General features: G+C 36.7%; 1 protein-coding gene across 1 annotated transcript in view; it reads left to right on the forward strand.

Annotated features, from left to right (window-relative positions):
- The window catches only part of TPK1 (thiamin pyrophosphokinase 1), a 407,155-nt gene that overhangs the window by 307,869 nt on the left and 82,205 nt on the right, over positions 1-17,081 (forward strand). The window contains exon 8 of the mRNA XM_030933176.1: positions 2,978-3,089. Within this exon, the coding sequence (XP_030789036.1) occupies positions 2,978-3,089 (112 nt within the window). The remainder of the gene's footprint in view (positions 1-2,977; positions 3,090-17,081) is intronic.

Genomic DNA, 17,081 nt, shown 5'->3' on the forward strand with positions numbered 1-17,081 from the left:
AGAATCAGCTTTAATCTTTTCTCTCAGTTATGTTTTGTCCTTTGAAAAGTAGGGGTATAATACAAAACAAAGGGACAGCAATTTCTCACCCCTTCATAGCTATCTATTTGTGTGTATTTTGTTCTACCTTGACATGACAGTCTAGGGAAAGTAATACTATTATGCTGTCTGTCTTTAACATGATCATAAGTTTGCTTTCCAGCACACATACCAAGCAACATCTTTGTTACCTTTCCCTAAATTACAATTTCTTACTTATTAAGGTTGTTAGATGTGTTGAAATAACCACAATTGGAAAAGCAACCGACTGTGATTGATTTTTGTTCTTTCTTTACTATATAGGACTGCCTTTGACTTCAAAGAGTTATCTTGGTTCAGAAAAGAGGCCAGAGCAGGAACCTGTGAAATAATTCATGGGAGAAGATGGAAGTAAATGATGAGTTCATGTGCCTCTAGTCTCCAGTAATGGCATAAATCCTTAGGGAAGTTCTTTAATGTCAGCCTGTATGCCTGCCTGTGTCAAATCACATATAGGCTAGCATGAATTAGGAAATCTGGGGAATGAACAAAAATTCCTTTATACAGTTGTTCATTTTCAAAAGATGTCACATAGATTTGAAGATACAGGAAGAAAGCAAAACATTGCTCTCATTTAACCATAAAAACTGTATTCGCATGTTTATAAACACAAAGACCATTCACATATGGCTAAGCACCTTTCTGGAACAAGAGAAAATGTGGTTGATTGTGGGCTAAGGCCTATCTGTGACTTCTCAAGTCCACAAATGAGTTTATTCCCAGACTGAAAATTTTAAGGTCTGTTGATTCTTAAAATAATGAGGAAGGCAATGAATATATAGCATGCTTACTACTGTGTCATTTAAATCATTGGATTTTATAACAGCCCTCCTCTCCCTGGGAGAATAAAACTTAACATGTATATGTGCTGTTTCCTTTGCATTATATGATACAAGTTGAAGAATATTCTCTTAGGGAGCTAATATCACAAGTTGAAAAACACTTCCTTCTTTGCTTCGCCATTCTTAATGGAAGTCACCTAGGAGCACCAAACATGCTAACATATTCAGCTAGGCACCGCCAAACCATTAAGCAGGCCACAAACCAAGGAAAGAAAGTCGTCAATTAAGAGACAAGAACTAACTGTAACACACTGAAAAGAAGACAGCCCAAGAACACAGGAATTCCTCTTTGATGAGTGATGGAGAAGCCGCATTCTAACAACAGGTCTCGTTGTCAGAAACACTGTTATCAGACACAGAAGCACAGAGATCTGGACAAGGTGTACCTTCCTTTCCTTGTTCTGCTGGTGCTCTCTTGAGCCCTCCACTCTCTGCCACTCAATGTCCAGAATGCTACAGGTTACCCATAACCCTTCTGAAATTGCTGTATTTTCTGATGGGAACCCTAAGAGTACTGCCCTTCAACAGGAAACTGGGTGGCGATCCACCTGTATGATAAGTCATCACCAATTCCTGTTCCTTCTCTGCTGAAGCCAATGTAATACTAAGGAAATCCGAATTTCTAAAACATCTGTTTCATCAGCTTTTTTTTTTTTTTTTTTTTTTTTTTTTTTTTTTGAGACAGAGTATTGCTCTGTCGCCCAGGCTGGAGTGCAACGGCACGATCTCGGCTCACTGCAACCTCTGCCTCCCGGGTTCAAGCAATTCTTCCACCACAGTCTCCCGAGTAGCTTGGATTACAGGCACCCTCCATCACACCCAGCTAAGTTTTGTATTTTTATAGAGACAGGGTTTCACCATGTTGGCCAGGCTGGTCTTGAACTCCTGACTTCAGGTGATCTGCCCACCTTGACCTTCCAAAGTGTTAGGATTACAGGTGTGAGCCACCACACCTGGCCTCATCAACTCCTTCTATTAGAAAGAAGGTTTTGTTACCTCTTTGAGCATTTGCTTTTTTTTTTTTTTTTTTTTTTTTTTTTTTTTTTTTTTTTGAGCATTTGTTTTAAAAGCGTGCTAGGTTTGGCATCTAGGGATGGTCATTTGTGTTATGTTTAGTATATCTATCTTCAGAGAGAATTATTTATATAATGGAGAATGGTAGAAAGAAACAAATCTCAAATTTGTGTGGCAAGCTATTCAATACAAATCAACTTGGGGGGAAATTCTATACAAAGGAATAAAGGCAGCTCTTACCTAAAAGAAAATAAAAACTTTTTTTTTTTTTTTTTTTTTTTTTTTTAAAAAGCAAGGCCAGGAGTCGTGGCTCATGCCTGCAATCCCAGCACTTTGGGAGGCCGAGGCAGGTGGATCACTTGAGGTCAGGAGTTCGAGACCAGCCTGGCCAATGTGGTAAAATCCCATCTCTACTAAAAATATAAAAATTAGCTGGGTGTGGTGGTGCCCGCCTGTGGTCCCAGCTACTCAGGAGGCAGGAGAATTGCTTGAACCCTGGCAGCAGAGGTTGCAGTGAGCCGAGATTGCACCATTGCACTCCAGCCTGGGCAAGATGATGAGTGAGTCTCACTCACCTGGGAGTGAGACTCCCCATCTTGAAAAAAAAATTTTAAAAAAAGCAGAATACATTGTAATGGCTGCTGAGAAGCAGCTCTCTATGTATGTTTCTCTTTGTGTGGCACCTTTCATTTAGGATAGGTTTCAAACCCACAGTCCCATTGCTGCTAGTTTGGTCTCTGGAATTGGCAGGTATAGGTAGGAATCCTTATCTGTGTGGTCCTATGTTATCTCTGCAAGCTTCAGTTTTTTCATAGGTGAGACATAATTAACAATAAGATATCAGATACTTTGTAAAGTTGTTGTTAGGATTAAGTAGGGTGAAAGTTCCTAGAATTATTCAGCACATATTGCAAACATTTTTTGTGAGGGTTAAGTATGATAAGCCATGTAAGGGTCATAGACGCATCCTGCCCTGGTCTTCAGTGCACATTAACATCCCTTCTCTTTTCCCCTTCTTAATGATCATTTCTTCTCTCCTTCAGGGAAAGCACAGATTGCATGTAGACACTGGAATGGAGGGTAATTGGTGCGGCCTTATTCCTGTTGGACAGCCTTGTACGCAGGTTACAACCACAGGCCTCAAGTGGAACCTCAGTAAGTAGAACCTTTCCATAAAGGAATGATGTTTTTTTCTTTTTTTCTCTGTTTCTTTTTTTTTTTTTTAATGTCTCTGTGGTCTATACCTAGGAGGAATTGCTGGGTCTTATGATAACTCTATGTTTAACCTATTGAGGAACTGCCAGATTACCTTTCAGTGTGACCGAACCATTTTACTATGTGCAGTGTAAGAGTGTTCCACTTTCTCCACATTCTCAACACTTGGTATTATCTGTTTGCTGGTTTATAGCCATCCTAGAGCATGTGAAGGTGGCATCTCATTGGGGTTTTCATTTACATTTCTCTGATGACTATGTCAAGCATCTTTTCTTGTGCTTATGGAACATTCATATATCTTCATTGGAGAAATGTCTGTTCAGCTCTTTTACCCATATTTTAATTGGCTATTTTTACATTGAGTTATAAGAGTCCTTTATGTATTTTAGATGCAAGTCTTTTACCCAGGTGTGTGACTTGCAAAAATTTTTTAGCCCTTAGCATGTATTTTCACTTTCTGAAATTTAATTAACTAAATTAACAAATGTTAATGAAGTCTGTTTTTTCTTTTGTGGATCGTACTTTTGGTGTCATATCAAAGAACTCTTTGCCCGGGCTTCTTCACGATTTTGTGTATTTGAAAATCCTACTTTACTTTCCTAGAGAAGCATCAAGTTCTTTTCGTAGTCAAATCTCTGACATAAGATTTGCTGCTCTTATTAAATTTTAAAATGTTTTCCAGTAATTGTGAACTGTATTAGGTCCTAGTAGTACTAAAACTGAGTTAAAAATATTAAAAAGTAAGGGGGTCCTGTTCATGAGATAAATACTGATTCCGAAAGGAACCATCAGTCATTGTGAAATGAATCAACTCTAGTCTTTCTAAGAATAGCAATAATTTAATCAAAGAGCTCTGATTGAATGTCAAAGGAACCATCTCCTGATTGACCAGTATGGCAAAGTTGTACAAGTAAAATATGGAACTATGTCATTCTTTTCTAACAAGCACTTAGATTCCCACAAGAAAATAAATCTTTTTCCAAGAAATAAATATTTTGAAACACAAAGACTTGTAAAAAGACCTCTCTATGAGCCACTGCTGAAACAATTAGGAAAAACTAGAGATATTTTGAAACAAATGTCTAGAGAGCTCATCAGAATTTGAAAGGACTGTGAGAACACATCTCCTCCAGTGCACAGAAATATGTGACAGGCTTTGAAGCTGTTTAGCTGAAATTGACATGAGCTCTCATTGGAAGCTTTTTTGAAAACATTCTGGTCCCAAATAACTGTTTTATTTTTTATAGTTCTCATTATTTCCAAGGGCACCCAATCTAGACAGTGGTGAACTTCCTGCTGGATCTAGGTGCAATCACACTTTTCAGGGCTGGCACCATGACAAAGGAGCACTGAGCAAAGAGGAACGTTGGCACTAGGAGCAGGTGCCCCAGCTTCCTTTATCTTACAGTAATAAAAAAGAGTCATACATTAGACATGATTCTTCTGGGATCTTTAGAATGTTCTTTGATCCTGTACTTCCCACAGCAATATGCACATTGTATTAGTCCATTCTCACATTGCTATAAAGAACTACCTGAGACTGGGTAATTTATGAAGAAAAGAGGTTTAACTGACTCACAGTTATGCAGGCTTACCAGGAAGCATGACCAGGAGGCCTCAGGAAACTTACAATCATGGTGGAAGGTGAAAGGGAAGCAGGCACCTTCTTCACATGGCAGCAAGAGAGAATGAGAGCGATGAGGGACGTGCCACAGACTTTTAAACCATCAAATCTCATGAGAAGTCATTCACTACCACGAGAACAGCAAGGGGGAAGCCCGCTCCCATGATTCAGTCACCTCCCACCAGGTTCCTCCACCAACATTGGGAATTACAGTTCACCATGATATTTGGGTGGGTACCTGCAGTCAAATCATATCACACATCCTAGTTCTGTGTAAGACTTTCTCTGGTAAGGGGGCCTTTAGCATGATGAGGACAGGGCTCTTAACCTTCCTGAGATAACTTTTGATCCAACCTACATGTAATATGCCATTACTTATTTATATAGTTACACAACACTTTGACTTTTGAAGTAATTATTTCTTCTACAACTTCATAAAAATAAAAAAAAAACTTCATGGAATATGCAAAGCAATAAAGTTGAAACACAAAGTGTTTCATCAATTACCTGTTGTAAAAGCACTAATTCTTGGGGTCTTCTGATAGGTAATATTGCCTCATTAAAAGTTAATAAACATAAATGTGACATCATGTTGACTTGAAGAAAAGTGGGTAGATTTCATTCACAGAGAGGGTCCCTGCCTTCCTCAGTGCTGTTGTCTGTGAAAGCAGAGCCCTGAGGTCAGGGTTATTTTATCAGTCATGGCTGCAAAGGGACAGGGTGAAGGTGGGCTTGCAGAAAGAGAAAGAGTATGCAGACATTTAGTCGAGGGCAGCTCACTTCTTGAGTTAATGGGAGTAAGCAAGTTTTTGTGAAGAAACTTGTCAAGGTCCTCAGGTGTGGCCCCGAGGCTTGATCTCTACCTGTCTCCACCCACTCTTAAGTACATGATGCCAGAAGTTCTAAAAGTAGTTGGATTTATCTGTTACCAGTTTGCAATATTTCACATGCCATTCTAACATTACGAACAATTGTATGAATGATACCTAGGTACCGATCACCGAGGAGTGAACCTTTTCAAATATTATTACTGAAGCTGCCTATATTTACAGTCTTTTATTTCATAGCAATATGCTATGAATATTCTTTGACTTGTGTCTTGCATAAGAGTTTCTCTGGGATATATACAGTTGGGAGTAAAATAGCTGTGTCATAGATAATCACATCTTCACCTTTATGAAATACACATATTGCTCTGCACAGTGGTTGTACCAGTGTGCACTCAGCCCAGGAATACATAGAAATTCCCCTGCTCCTATTCCTCAACAATTCTTGCTATTATCAAACGTAATCATTTTTGCCAGCCTGATGAGTGTAAATGATATGTTTTTGTGGTCTCTGCTGATAAGGCTAAGCATCTTTTTGTAGTTATTATTCATGCTGGTTTCTTATTCTGTGAATTGTTACCGTCTTTTGCCAGTTTTCCATTGGGATGTTAATTCGTAGAAGTTCTAAAGACTTTTTCCTGGCTGTACTTTGACTTTTCAGTTTGTTTATGGTGTTTTTATATAAACAGAGTTTATCGAGTTAAATGTAGTCAAAATTTACCAGATTTGTCATTTTTGTGTAAGTCACCTTTCTATTCCCCATGGTCATAAAGATACTCTCATTTAAGTTTTAAGTTTCGTGTTTAGGTCTTTTCTTTCACCTGAAATTGATTTTTGTATATGATATGAGATAAGGAACTAGTTTTTTAAAGATAATGAATTGCCCTCACATCATTTATTAATCCTTTCTCCAGTGATTTGCAGTGTATGTAGCACAGGTGTTCATATGTATGGGTATGTTTCTTAGATGTGTTTTGTTCCTTTGGCTTACATACTTCTTCCTGTGCTGGAGCCACACTGCCTTCATTACCATAGCTTTATAATAAATATTGAAATGTGCTAAGTTGAGTCCTCAGACCTTGTTCTTCAAAATTGTCACTCTATTCCTGGCTTTTTGCTCTTGTTTGTTTTTGTTTGTTTGTTTTTGACACGGAGTCTCACACTGTCACCTGGGTTGGAGTGCAATGGCACAATTTTAGCTCACTGCAACCTCTGCCTCCTGGGTTCAAGCGGTTATCCTGCCTCGGCCTCCTGGGATTACAGACACCTGCCACTACACCCAGCTAATTTTTTTTTTTTTTTTTTTTTTTTTTTTTCATTCTTAGTAGAGACAGGGTTTCAGCTGGTTGGCCAGGCTTGTCTGGAACTACTGACCTTGTGATTCACCCACCTTATCCTCCCAAAGTGCTGGGATTACAGGCGTGAGTCACCACACCTGGCCTGCTCTTCTTTATAAATTTTAGAAGTAACTTGACAAGTGCCTCTCTGACACAATTCTAATTTTTACTGCAATTACATTTAATGTCTAGATTAATTGGGGAAGAAAATTTCTACATGAAATTGGGTCTTCCCATCCACAAATTTAGTTTAGCTCTCTATTTACTTAGAACCTTTAAATTCCTTTCAATAATTTTATAATTTTCTCTACAAACATCCTATGCATTTTTATAAGGTTTATTTCTATAAACCCTATATTTCGTGTCCCTGGTACAAATTATACTTTTAATAAATTACATTTTCTGTTTGTTGGTGATACATAGACGCATAATTCATTTTTGTGTCTTTTAATATGAATATATTGATGAACATTTATTGTATCTGAAAATGTGACTATAGAGTCACTTGGTTTTCTATACACAATCGTATTTCTAACAATAATCAAATTTTCTTCTGCAGTCTGTAACAAATAGAATTAAGTTATTATAATGGACTGAAATGGTGGCTTAAAAAAAAAGCCTTTTTGTTGGTTTCCTCATGTAACAAAGTACAGAGGTAAGTACCTATGGGGCAAGGGTTCTACTGTTTCCTCACCCTTTCCCTCAAAATCTGAGATGTCTGTTGCAACTCCAGCTGTACTCTGCCTAGTAGGCATCAGAAGAGAGGAAAGGGAAGGGAGCAGGAAGGGTCTGTAACAGGAATCAGAGGCATCAGAGACATCAGAGATTCCTGGCATTCTCAGAAACCCTTCCTGTGTCTCATCTTTTGCCTCAGTGGCCAGAACTGTAAAAAATAGTCACCCTAGCTTCAAGGGAGGCTACATGTGCAATTTTTTATCCAACTACATTGTCACTCCAAATAAAACTGAGGTTCCATCAGTAAGGAAGAAGAGAATGACTAGCGATCTGCTCTTCTGTCAAAAAATGCCTCTGCTTCATTCATCATTTTGAACATTTTATCTATGTGTATCATAAAAAATGTATTTTCATTGTCTTTCAGCCATATTCATATGGATTGCTGTTGTTTCTCTTGAAAAATCTACAATCAATGAAATTAATTCTGATTTGTTTATAATCTGTCAAATGTTCCTAGACCTTATGTTTTGCTTAGGTATTCTAAAGTTTTACAACAATATGTTTACATGTAACCTTTCTTTTGTTCTAGTTGCTTTTTATTTAATCTGCTAATTGGCATAGTTCATCAATTACGAAAATTCTCAGCCGTTTCTCTTCTTTGATTGCTTCCCCTCCATTTTTTTCTATTCTTTTCTCCTTGAACGTTTTAGTAAATGTAGAACATTTAGTAAACGTTTTAGCCCTCATCATCCCTCTTCCTTGTTTATTCTTTGTGCATTCTAAGTTATTTTTTTTCTTTCTTTTTTTTCATCTTTCTTTTCACTTTTTCTGTCTTTGGCTGTTTCTAATCTGCCATTTAATGATTGTGTTTTGAATTTCATAGATTTTATTTTTCACTCTTTTTTATCTCAAGAAATTTAAGAGCACATCTTGTTTTGTGCCAGTATTGTAATTATGTATTTAATTTTTAAATACGTAAGCAGATTTTTAGAATACTGGAAATTGAGATGAATTATTTAATCTATTAGATTGTTAAAAATGTCATAATTTAATTGATAGGAGTTTTTTTAGATATTTAAAAATTGGGGCCTATTATAATAAATGGTATCTTATATTTGGTAGAATACAGTATGGTATTTGAGCATTCTAGTTTCTTCATCTCTTTTTTGACCTAATTCTGCTATTTTTCCTTTTCTCTTATTTTTTGAGAGGGAGTCTCAAATTTTCTTTTTCCAATTATTTTTAACTTTTAGGTTCAGAGATACATGTGCAAGTTTGCTATGCAGGTATATTGCATGTCATGGGGGTTTTATATACAGATTATTTTACCACCCAGGTACTAAGCATAGTACCCAATAGGTAATTTTTCAATCCTTACCCTCCACCCTCAACTAGACATTGGTGTCTGTTGTTCCCTTCTTTGTGTCTATATGTACTCAACATTTCGCTTCCACTTATAAGGGAGAACATGTAGTATTTGGTTTTCTGTTTTTGTGTTAGTTCACTTAAGATAATGGCCTCCAACTCCATCTGTGTTGCTGCAAAGGGCATGATCTTGTTCTTTTTATGGCTGCGTGATATTCCATGGTGTATATGTACCACATGTTATTTATCCATTCTACTGTTGATGAGGATTTAGGTTGATTCAGTGTCTTTGCTATTGTGGCTAGCGCTGTGATGAACATACATGTACATGTTCTTTATGGTAGAATCATTTATATTTCTTTGGGTATATGTGCCATAATGGGATTGCTGGGTCAAATGGTAATTCTGCTTTGAGTTCTCTGAAAAATCACTAAACTGGTTTCCATCACGGCTGAACTAATTTCCATTCCCACCAGCAGTGTATGTGTGTTTTTTTTTTTTTTCTTTTGAGACGGAGTCTCGCTGTGTCGCCCAGGCTGGAGGGCAGTGGCGCGATCTCGGCTCACTGCAAGCTCCGCCTCCCAGGTTCATGCCATTCTCCCGCCTCAGCCTCCGAGTAGCTGGGACTACAGGCGCCCGCCACCACGCCCGGCTAATTTTTTGTATTTTTAGTAGAGACGGGGTTTCACCGTGTTAGCCAGGATGGTCTCGATCTCCTGACCTCGTGATCCGCCCGCCTCGGCCTCCCAAAGTGCTGGGATTACAGGCTTGAGCCACCGCGCCCGGCCATGTGTTCCTTTTCTCTTCAGTCTCACCAGCATCTGTTAATTTTGACTTTTTGATAATACTGCTGTTTTTAAATATTTCCTTTATTCTCACTCATGATAGACACTTTATCCTGTGTTTTATATATTTGGTTGTCTTCCCCCCCCCCCCCCCCGTAGAAATATGTAGAAGCTTAGGTTAAGCATGTTCTTTGACATGAGATTTTAAGTTGCTTCTGCCAGTGCCCTGAGGTATAACGAATCCTGGAACACTTAGCTATCTCGGTATAAGGTTTTCCTGAAGACACTTTCCGTGTTAATTAAAACGACAAGGAATTGAGGTGTCTTTTTTAGTTTTTACCACTGTGAAAGCCCAGGCTGATAGAGAGGTGTTTCCTTGTTCTGAACCTTTTCTGGCGGACCAGTTATTTCCTAGTCGCTATGGTCTGAAGGTTTATGTCCCCCTCCCCCCAGTTCGTATGTTGAAACTTAATCATCAATGTGATATTATCAGGAAGTGGAGACATTGGGAGGTGACTAGATCATGAACCCTCATGAATGGGATTAATGCCCTTGTAAAAGAGGCCTGAGAGAGACACTTGCCTCTTTCACCACTCAGTAAGAAGGCACCATCTGTAAACCAGGGAATGGACCCTTCCAGATGCCAAATCCATGGTGCCTTGATCTTGTAATTCTTAACCTCTAGAACTGTGAGCAATAAATTTCTGATATTTGTAAGCTATCTAGTTTATGGTATTTTATTAGAGTAACCCATATAGACTAAGACAGAAGTCTACCCTTCTATTAAAGATGTAGCACTGAATTTATATAGAACCTCAGTCCTAACTCTTACTTTGTCGAGGACCAACATCTTGATTCTTGATTGACATGTATCTGAAAAGAAAGGCATCTTAGTTAAGGAAAGAAGCCAACATTATCTGTGCAGGTGCCCTGTTTTCCTTCAATTTTAGATCACTGAAGAGTTTATTTTCTTGTGAGCTTAGCATGTTAGTTACGGAACATTTATAATAAATTAGGTATTATGTCTAAGAGTCTGGTATCAGGAGAATTTCATGATATATGGGCTACCATATGGCCAGAATGGAAACCTTCCACATCTCCTAGTTGAGGTTGCTTGAGTAGGACAAGTGTAGCAACAGGGAACCCTCTGAAAGGCAAAAGTTAACAACAAAGGCTCTGGCAAGGTTTTTCAGAGGCCACAATTATATTTTGAAGTGACTCTACTCAAACTTTTGACTCATGGAAACATATAAATACAAATCATTATTGTAAACATTCCAACACTCATATTCTCACCTTTGGGAAATCTGAATTTCAGACTTACTCTGATTTTTGAAGTTCCAAATGGAGCCACTGCTCATCCTAATCATTAACCCTAGAATCCTGCCCCTTTTTGGATATTTTTCAGAACCTAGCACACTGGCTTCATCCTCCCCATTCTCTTGTCTCCCTACTCAGCCACATTCCATACTCTATTCCCAGAACAAAGATCCTCTTCAATAATTTACTAAAACTACCCCAGTCTTTCAAAATCTCCTGCCAGGAGATAGCTACTTAATCTGACTTATATATTTGTGTTAATGGGTGTTAATAGCTCAAAGTTGGATTTCCTTTCTAGATAATCCTGGTGAATTTAGCAGGGTGTATTTAGGTTGATATTCCGTGTAATACCTATACAGTCAAGTGGCAGTATACTCTATGTATGGGTTTGTGGTATTTCCAGAAGTTTTCGACTTTTCACAAAGGATGAGAACAATAATCAGAATTGTAATATTAATGTTCATATTATATTTCACATTTTTAAAAAGTCTTTTAAATATTACAATAGGTCTGTGTGACAGGTTGGATTTTCTGTATTTTTCAGATATGGAAATAGTAATTAAAATCTCTAGTTGGCCTAAATTTACATAATTATGGATTATTGCACTCAAAATTTGAAATCAAGTCTTCAATACTATTTATCTTTGTTTCTAATTAGTAAGTGAAGGACTTACATAAAACAAGTTGATGTTGAAAAAATTTTAATTTGGAATAAAGACAATGTAAATTTGGGATAAAAGATGAACTTGGGATAAAGAGAAGATAGGAGGAAGGTAACTAGATGGGAAAGCAAAGGTGATACGAAAGAGAAGATAATGGCACAGGATGGAAAGTAATGGCAAGAAAAGTGACATTCTGAGGGACAGAACTTTTAACTTTTCTACACTTTTGCCTAAGGAAAATATTAAATGGAGTTGCCTTCCGTTTGCCCAGGCCCCTTTATATAGCACTCATGTTGAGATTGAAATTATGTATTCATTGTTCTTTCTTTTATGTTTTTTTTTTTCAAAGAAATACACAAGTAAATGACAAAGAAATAATTTCTCAGCATTGACTAAAAGAGACTCAGCTCTTTTAACCTAGGGGAAAGAGTTTTGAAAGGGAGAAATTATGAGAAAACAGTTTGAAAAGATTTTTCATCTCCGTGAACATAAAAAAGCTGTAATAAGCATATAAAGGTACCATGGTTTTCTGCAGGAGTTTTCTATGAAAATTTTTAAGTGCCAGCCTAACAAGGGAACAGTTCATGCATCTGTAAAATTACACGTGTTAATAATGCATTTTCAGTGAGAAATGCTCTTAATTCTCACTCCACTGTAACTCACAAAGTGACTGTAGGCAGTTGTCATAGTATAGCTACAGCTATTCCCACTTAGGTTATAACCTCTTGTGAGCTAGTGCCACTAATGGGTGAGATGTTTTGTGTTTTTAAATGTCTTTGTTATTGTATTAATTATTGATTTTCCAGACCAGTGCTTTAAAAAGACACTCTGAAACTGTGACATCAGTATTTCTTGTCTGAGTCAAGGACGATGTCTTTCATACTGTAAGTCATCTATAATCAATAACTTACTCTGAATTGAATTAAATATGTTAACATTTTTCCAGAAAAAGAAAGATGCGTTACAGATCAAAGGTGACAATAAAGTTGGCAATCTTTTCCCCTCTGGTCCTTCCTAAAATAGATGCTAGCTGAGGTCTTTCACCCCCAAAACCCTTTTCTCGAGTTAACGAGTTGGTGAAATGATTGCATTTTATCACATTTACGATGCCATTGATAGTAAGATACATAGTATTTTATGTATACTAAGAAAAAATATACTAATTATAATTGCAGAGATATAGGAAAATATCCATGTTAGAACTGATGAAATTTGATAGCTCAAATCAAATAGAAAATTAAGTTATTTATAGACTCTGTATATTAGACCTTTGTCAGATGCATAGTTTGCAAATATTTTCTCCCATTCTGTAGGTTATTTACTGTCTTGATAGTTTCTTTTACTCTGCAGAAGCTCTTTCGTTTCATTAGGTCCCGTTTGTCAATTTTTGGTTTTGTTGCAATTGCTTTTAGTGTCTTCGTCATGAAATCTTTGCTGGATTCTATGTCCAGAATGGTATTTCTCAGGTTATCCCCAGGATTTTTATAGTTTTAGGTTTTACATTTAAGTCTATACTCCGTCTTGAGTTGATTTTTGTCTATAGTGTAAGGAAGGGGTCCAGTTTCAATCTTCTACATATGGCCTAGCCAGCTACACCAGCACCATGTGTTGAATAGGGAGTCTTTTCCCCATTGCTTGTTTTTTTCAGCTTTGCTGAAGATCAGATGATTATTGGTGTGTGGTATTACTTCTGGGCTCTCTATTCTGTTCCTTTGGTCTATGTGTCTGCTTTTGTACCAGTACCACGCTGTTTTGATTACTGTACCCTTGTAGCATAGCTTGAAGTCAGATGATGCCTCCAGCTTCGTTCATTTTGCTTAAGAATGCCTTGGCTATTCAGGCTATTTGTTTGGTTCCATATGAACTTCAAAATAGTGTTTTCTATTTCTGTGAAGAATCATTAGTAGTTCAATAGGAATAGCATTGAATCTCTAAATTGCTTAAGACAGTATGGCCATTTTAACAATATTGATTCTTCCTATTTATGAGCATGGAATCTTTTTCCATTTGTTTGTGTCATCTCTGATTTCTGTGAGCAATGTTTTGTAATTCTCATTGTAGAGATCTTTCACCTCCCTGGTTAGCTGTATTCCCAGCAAAATACAAACAACCTTGTTAAAAAGTAGACAAAGGACATGATCCGACACTTTTCGAGAGAAGGTATACATGTGGCTAACAAGCATATGAAAAAAATGCAGAACACCACTAATCGTTAGAGAAATGCAAATCAAAACCACAGTGAGATACCATCTTACACCAGTCAGAATGACTATTATTAAAAAGTCAAAAAATAAAAGATGCTGGCAAGGTCACAGAAAAAAGGGAGTGCTTTATACTCTGCTGAGGAAGTGTAAATTAGTTCAGCCATTGTGGAAAGCAGTGTGGAAATTCCTCAGAGAATTTAAAACAGAATTACCATTTGACCCAGTAATCTTACTTTTGAGTATATACCCAAAATAATAAAAATATTTCTGTCATAAAGACACATGCATATGTTCATTTCAGCACTATTCACAATAGCAAAGACATGGAATCAACCTAAATGCCCATCAACAGTAGACTGGATAAAGAAAATGTGATAAATACACACTATGGAATACTATGCAGCCATAAAAAAGAACAAGATCATGTCTTTTATGGGAACATGGATGGAGCTGGAGACTATTATCCTTAGCAAACTAACACAGGAACTGAAAACCAAATACCACATATTCTCACTTAAAAGTGGGAGCTAAATGAGGAGAACTTATGAACACAAAGAAGGAAACAACAAACACTGATGTCTACTTGAGAGGGGAGGGTGGGAAGTGGGAGAGAGCAGAAAAGATAGCTATTATGTACTGGGGTTGGTACTTGAGTAATGAAATAATATGTAAAACAAACCCCCATGACATGTGTTTACCTATGTAACCTTCATATGTACCCCTAAACCTAAAAAGAAAAGTTAAAAAAAAAAAAAAAAGAAAAAAGAAAATGTGGTACATATAAACCATGGAGCACTATGCAACCATTAAGAAGAATGAGATCATGTCCTTTGCATTAACATGGATGGAGCAAACTAATGTAGGAACAGAAAACCAAATAACACACCAAGTATTCTAACTTATAAGTGGGAGCTAAACAATGAGAATACGTGAATACAAAGAGTGGAGTGGAACAGTAGACACTGGGGCCCACTTCAGGGTAGGATTAGGGAGAGGATCAGAAAAAATACCTATCAGGGGCCATGTTTATTACCCAGGTGATAAAATAATCTGTACACCAAACCTTCATAAAACGCAGTTTACCTATACAACAAACCTGACCATGTACCCCTGAACCTAAAATAAAAGTGAACAGTGAAAAATAAGAAACAGAAAGATTCCTGAATGCATTTTGATGGATTGTTAGGCCTAGTGTAAAAGATCCTTTCAGGGTTATCTGATTCTATAGGAAACTTAGCCTTTCATTGTTGTTTATTGTTTTGAAACTCTGTTTAGTTAGAAGCTAACTGGTAAGGGGCTGATGATAATGTAAATGATTACTGTTTGTAAAAGTCAAATGAGTTTTTGTTCTGTTAAAAATGCAGTGGATTCTCACCCTATAGAATTGGCCAGTTTCCTATTCATTAGCAAACTCATGTCAGCATTTGCAGTTATCTGTAGATGTCTCTGTCCTTTGTAGAGTCTTCTTGAAGCGGGTTTTTTTTTTTTTTTTTACAGGTTTTCTCATTAATTAATGACTTAAATAAAATATCTGTCATGTTCATTTTATATTCGTATGAGCTATTATTTTACCTTTTAAAAACTATTTGTTAACAAACCAAACTGCAGTCACTCATGATATTGTAAGGATCACAAGCTGTTGTGGTCTTTTTAAAAAAAAGTTTATTTTGTTATTGCAAAATACCATTTAGCTTCCAAGTAGAGGTCAGCGGTAGCCCTGGAAACAAAGAGCTGGTTATGTCACTTCCCTATTTGTGTAGTGGGAAAAGGTCTCACAAAGAGCTATGCTGTGCTATCTTTGTATAAAAAGGATCATGGCCATGACTTTGAGCCAAGTGAAGCAAGAGGAATCAGATTTATGATCCTGATCTTCTAGGAGGCAAGCGTTGATTCTAGTTCTAGTAAACTAAGCTAGGAAGAAATGATAGCTGTTTTTTTAAACGTTTTTTGAGATGTAATTCACATATCATACAATTCACTCACTTAACATGTATAGTCAATAGTATTTAGTATATTAAAATATGTGTGCAGCCATCACCAGACAAATTTAGGAAGTTCATCCTTTCAGAAAGAAACCATGTATCCTTTAGCTGTCACCCTCACAGCCCACCATCCCATTCCTTTTTGCTCCAGCCCTAAGCAACTACTTCTCTATTTCCTGTCTCTAGATTTTCTTATTCTAGTCTTTCATATGAATTGAATCATGTAATTGAATCATGTAATCACAAAAATAGGGATTTTTGTGACTGACTTCTTTCACTTAGCATAACATTTTTAAGGTTCATCAATGTAGAAATTTATCAGTATTTCATTCACTTATATGGCTGCATAATATTCCACCATATGGTTATACCACATTTTATCTATTTGTCAATTAACATTTGAATTGTTTCCACCTTTTGCCTATTGTAAGTAATGCTGCTATAGACATTCATGTACAAATTTCTGTGTAGACATGTCTTCATTTTTGAGGGGTATATACATAGGAGTAGACTTTCTGGGCATTATTGTGTCTTTATGTTTAATTGCTGAACAACTTCCAGACTGTTTTCCAAAGGGACTACACCATTTTCTATTCCTACCAACAGTGTATGAGAGTTCCAATTTTGCCATGTCCTTGTCAACGCTTATTTTTATCTGACTTTTTGATTCTAGCCAGTCTGGCGTGTGTGAAGTGGTATCTCACTGTGGTTTTCATTTGCATTTCCCTGATGAATAATGATGTGGAATATGTTTTCAAGTACTTCTTGGCCGTTTGTATACCTTTCACGCAGATTCTTCAGCCATTTTTTAATTGAGCTATTTGTCTTTCAATCATTGAGTTGTTAGAGTTCTTTATGTATTCCAGATACAAGTCCCTTATCAGATATACTTTCTTCTATTTTGTGGGCTCTCTTTTTGCTTTCTTAATGGTGTTCTTTAAAACAAAAAGAAAAATTGCTAGTGTTGACAAAGTCTTATTTTTTTCACTTGTTACTTACGCTTTTTGCATCATATCTAAGAATTGGTTGTAAAATCCAATGTCATGAAAACTTATTCTTACATTTTATTTTAAGAATTTACAGTTTTATGCTTACATTTAGGTTCTGGATCTGTGTTGAATTAATTTTTATAGTTAAGTAATTTTGTGTAA

This window comes from Rhinopithecus roxellana, chromosome 6 (assembly GCF_007565055.1).
Source record: "Rhinopithecus roxellana isolate Shanxi Qingling chromosome 6, ASM756505v1, whole genome shotgun sequence".
Lineage (NCBI taxonomy): Eukaryota > Metazoa > Chordata > Mammalia > Primates > Cercopithecidae > Rhinopithecus > Rhinopithecus roxellana.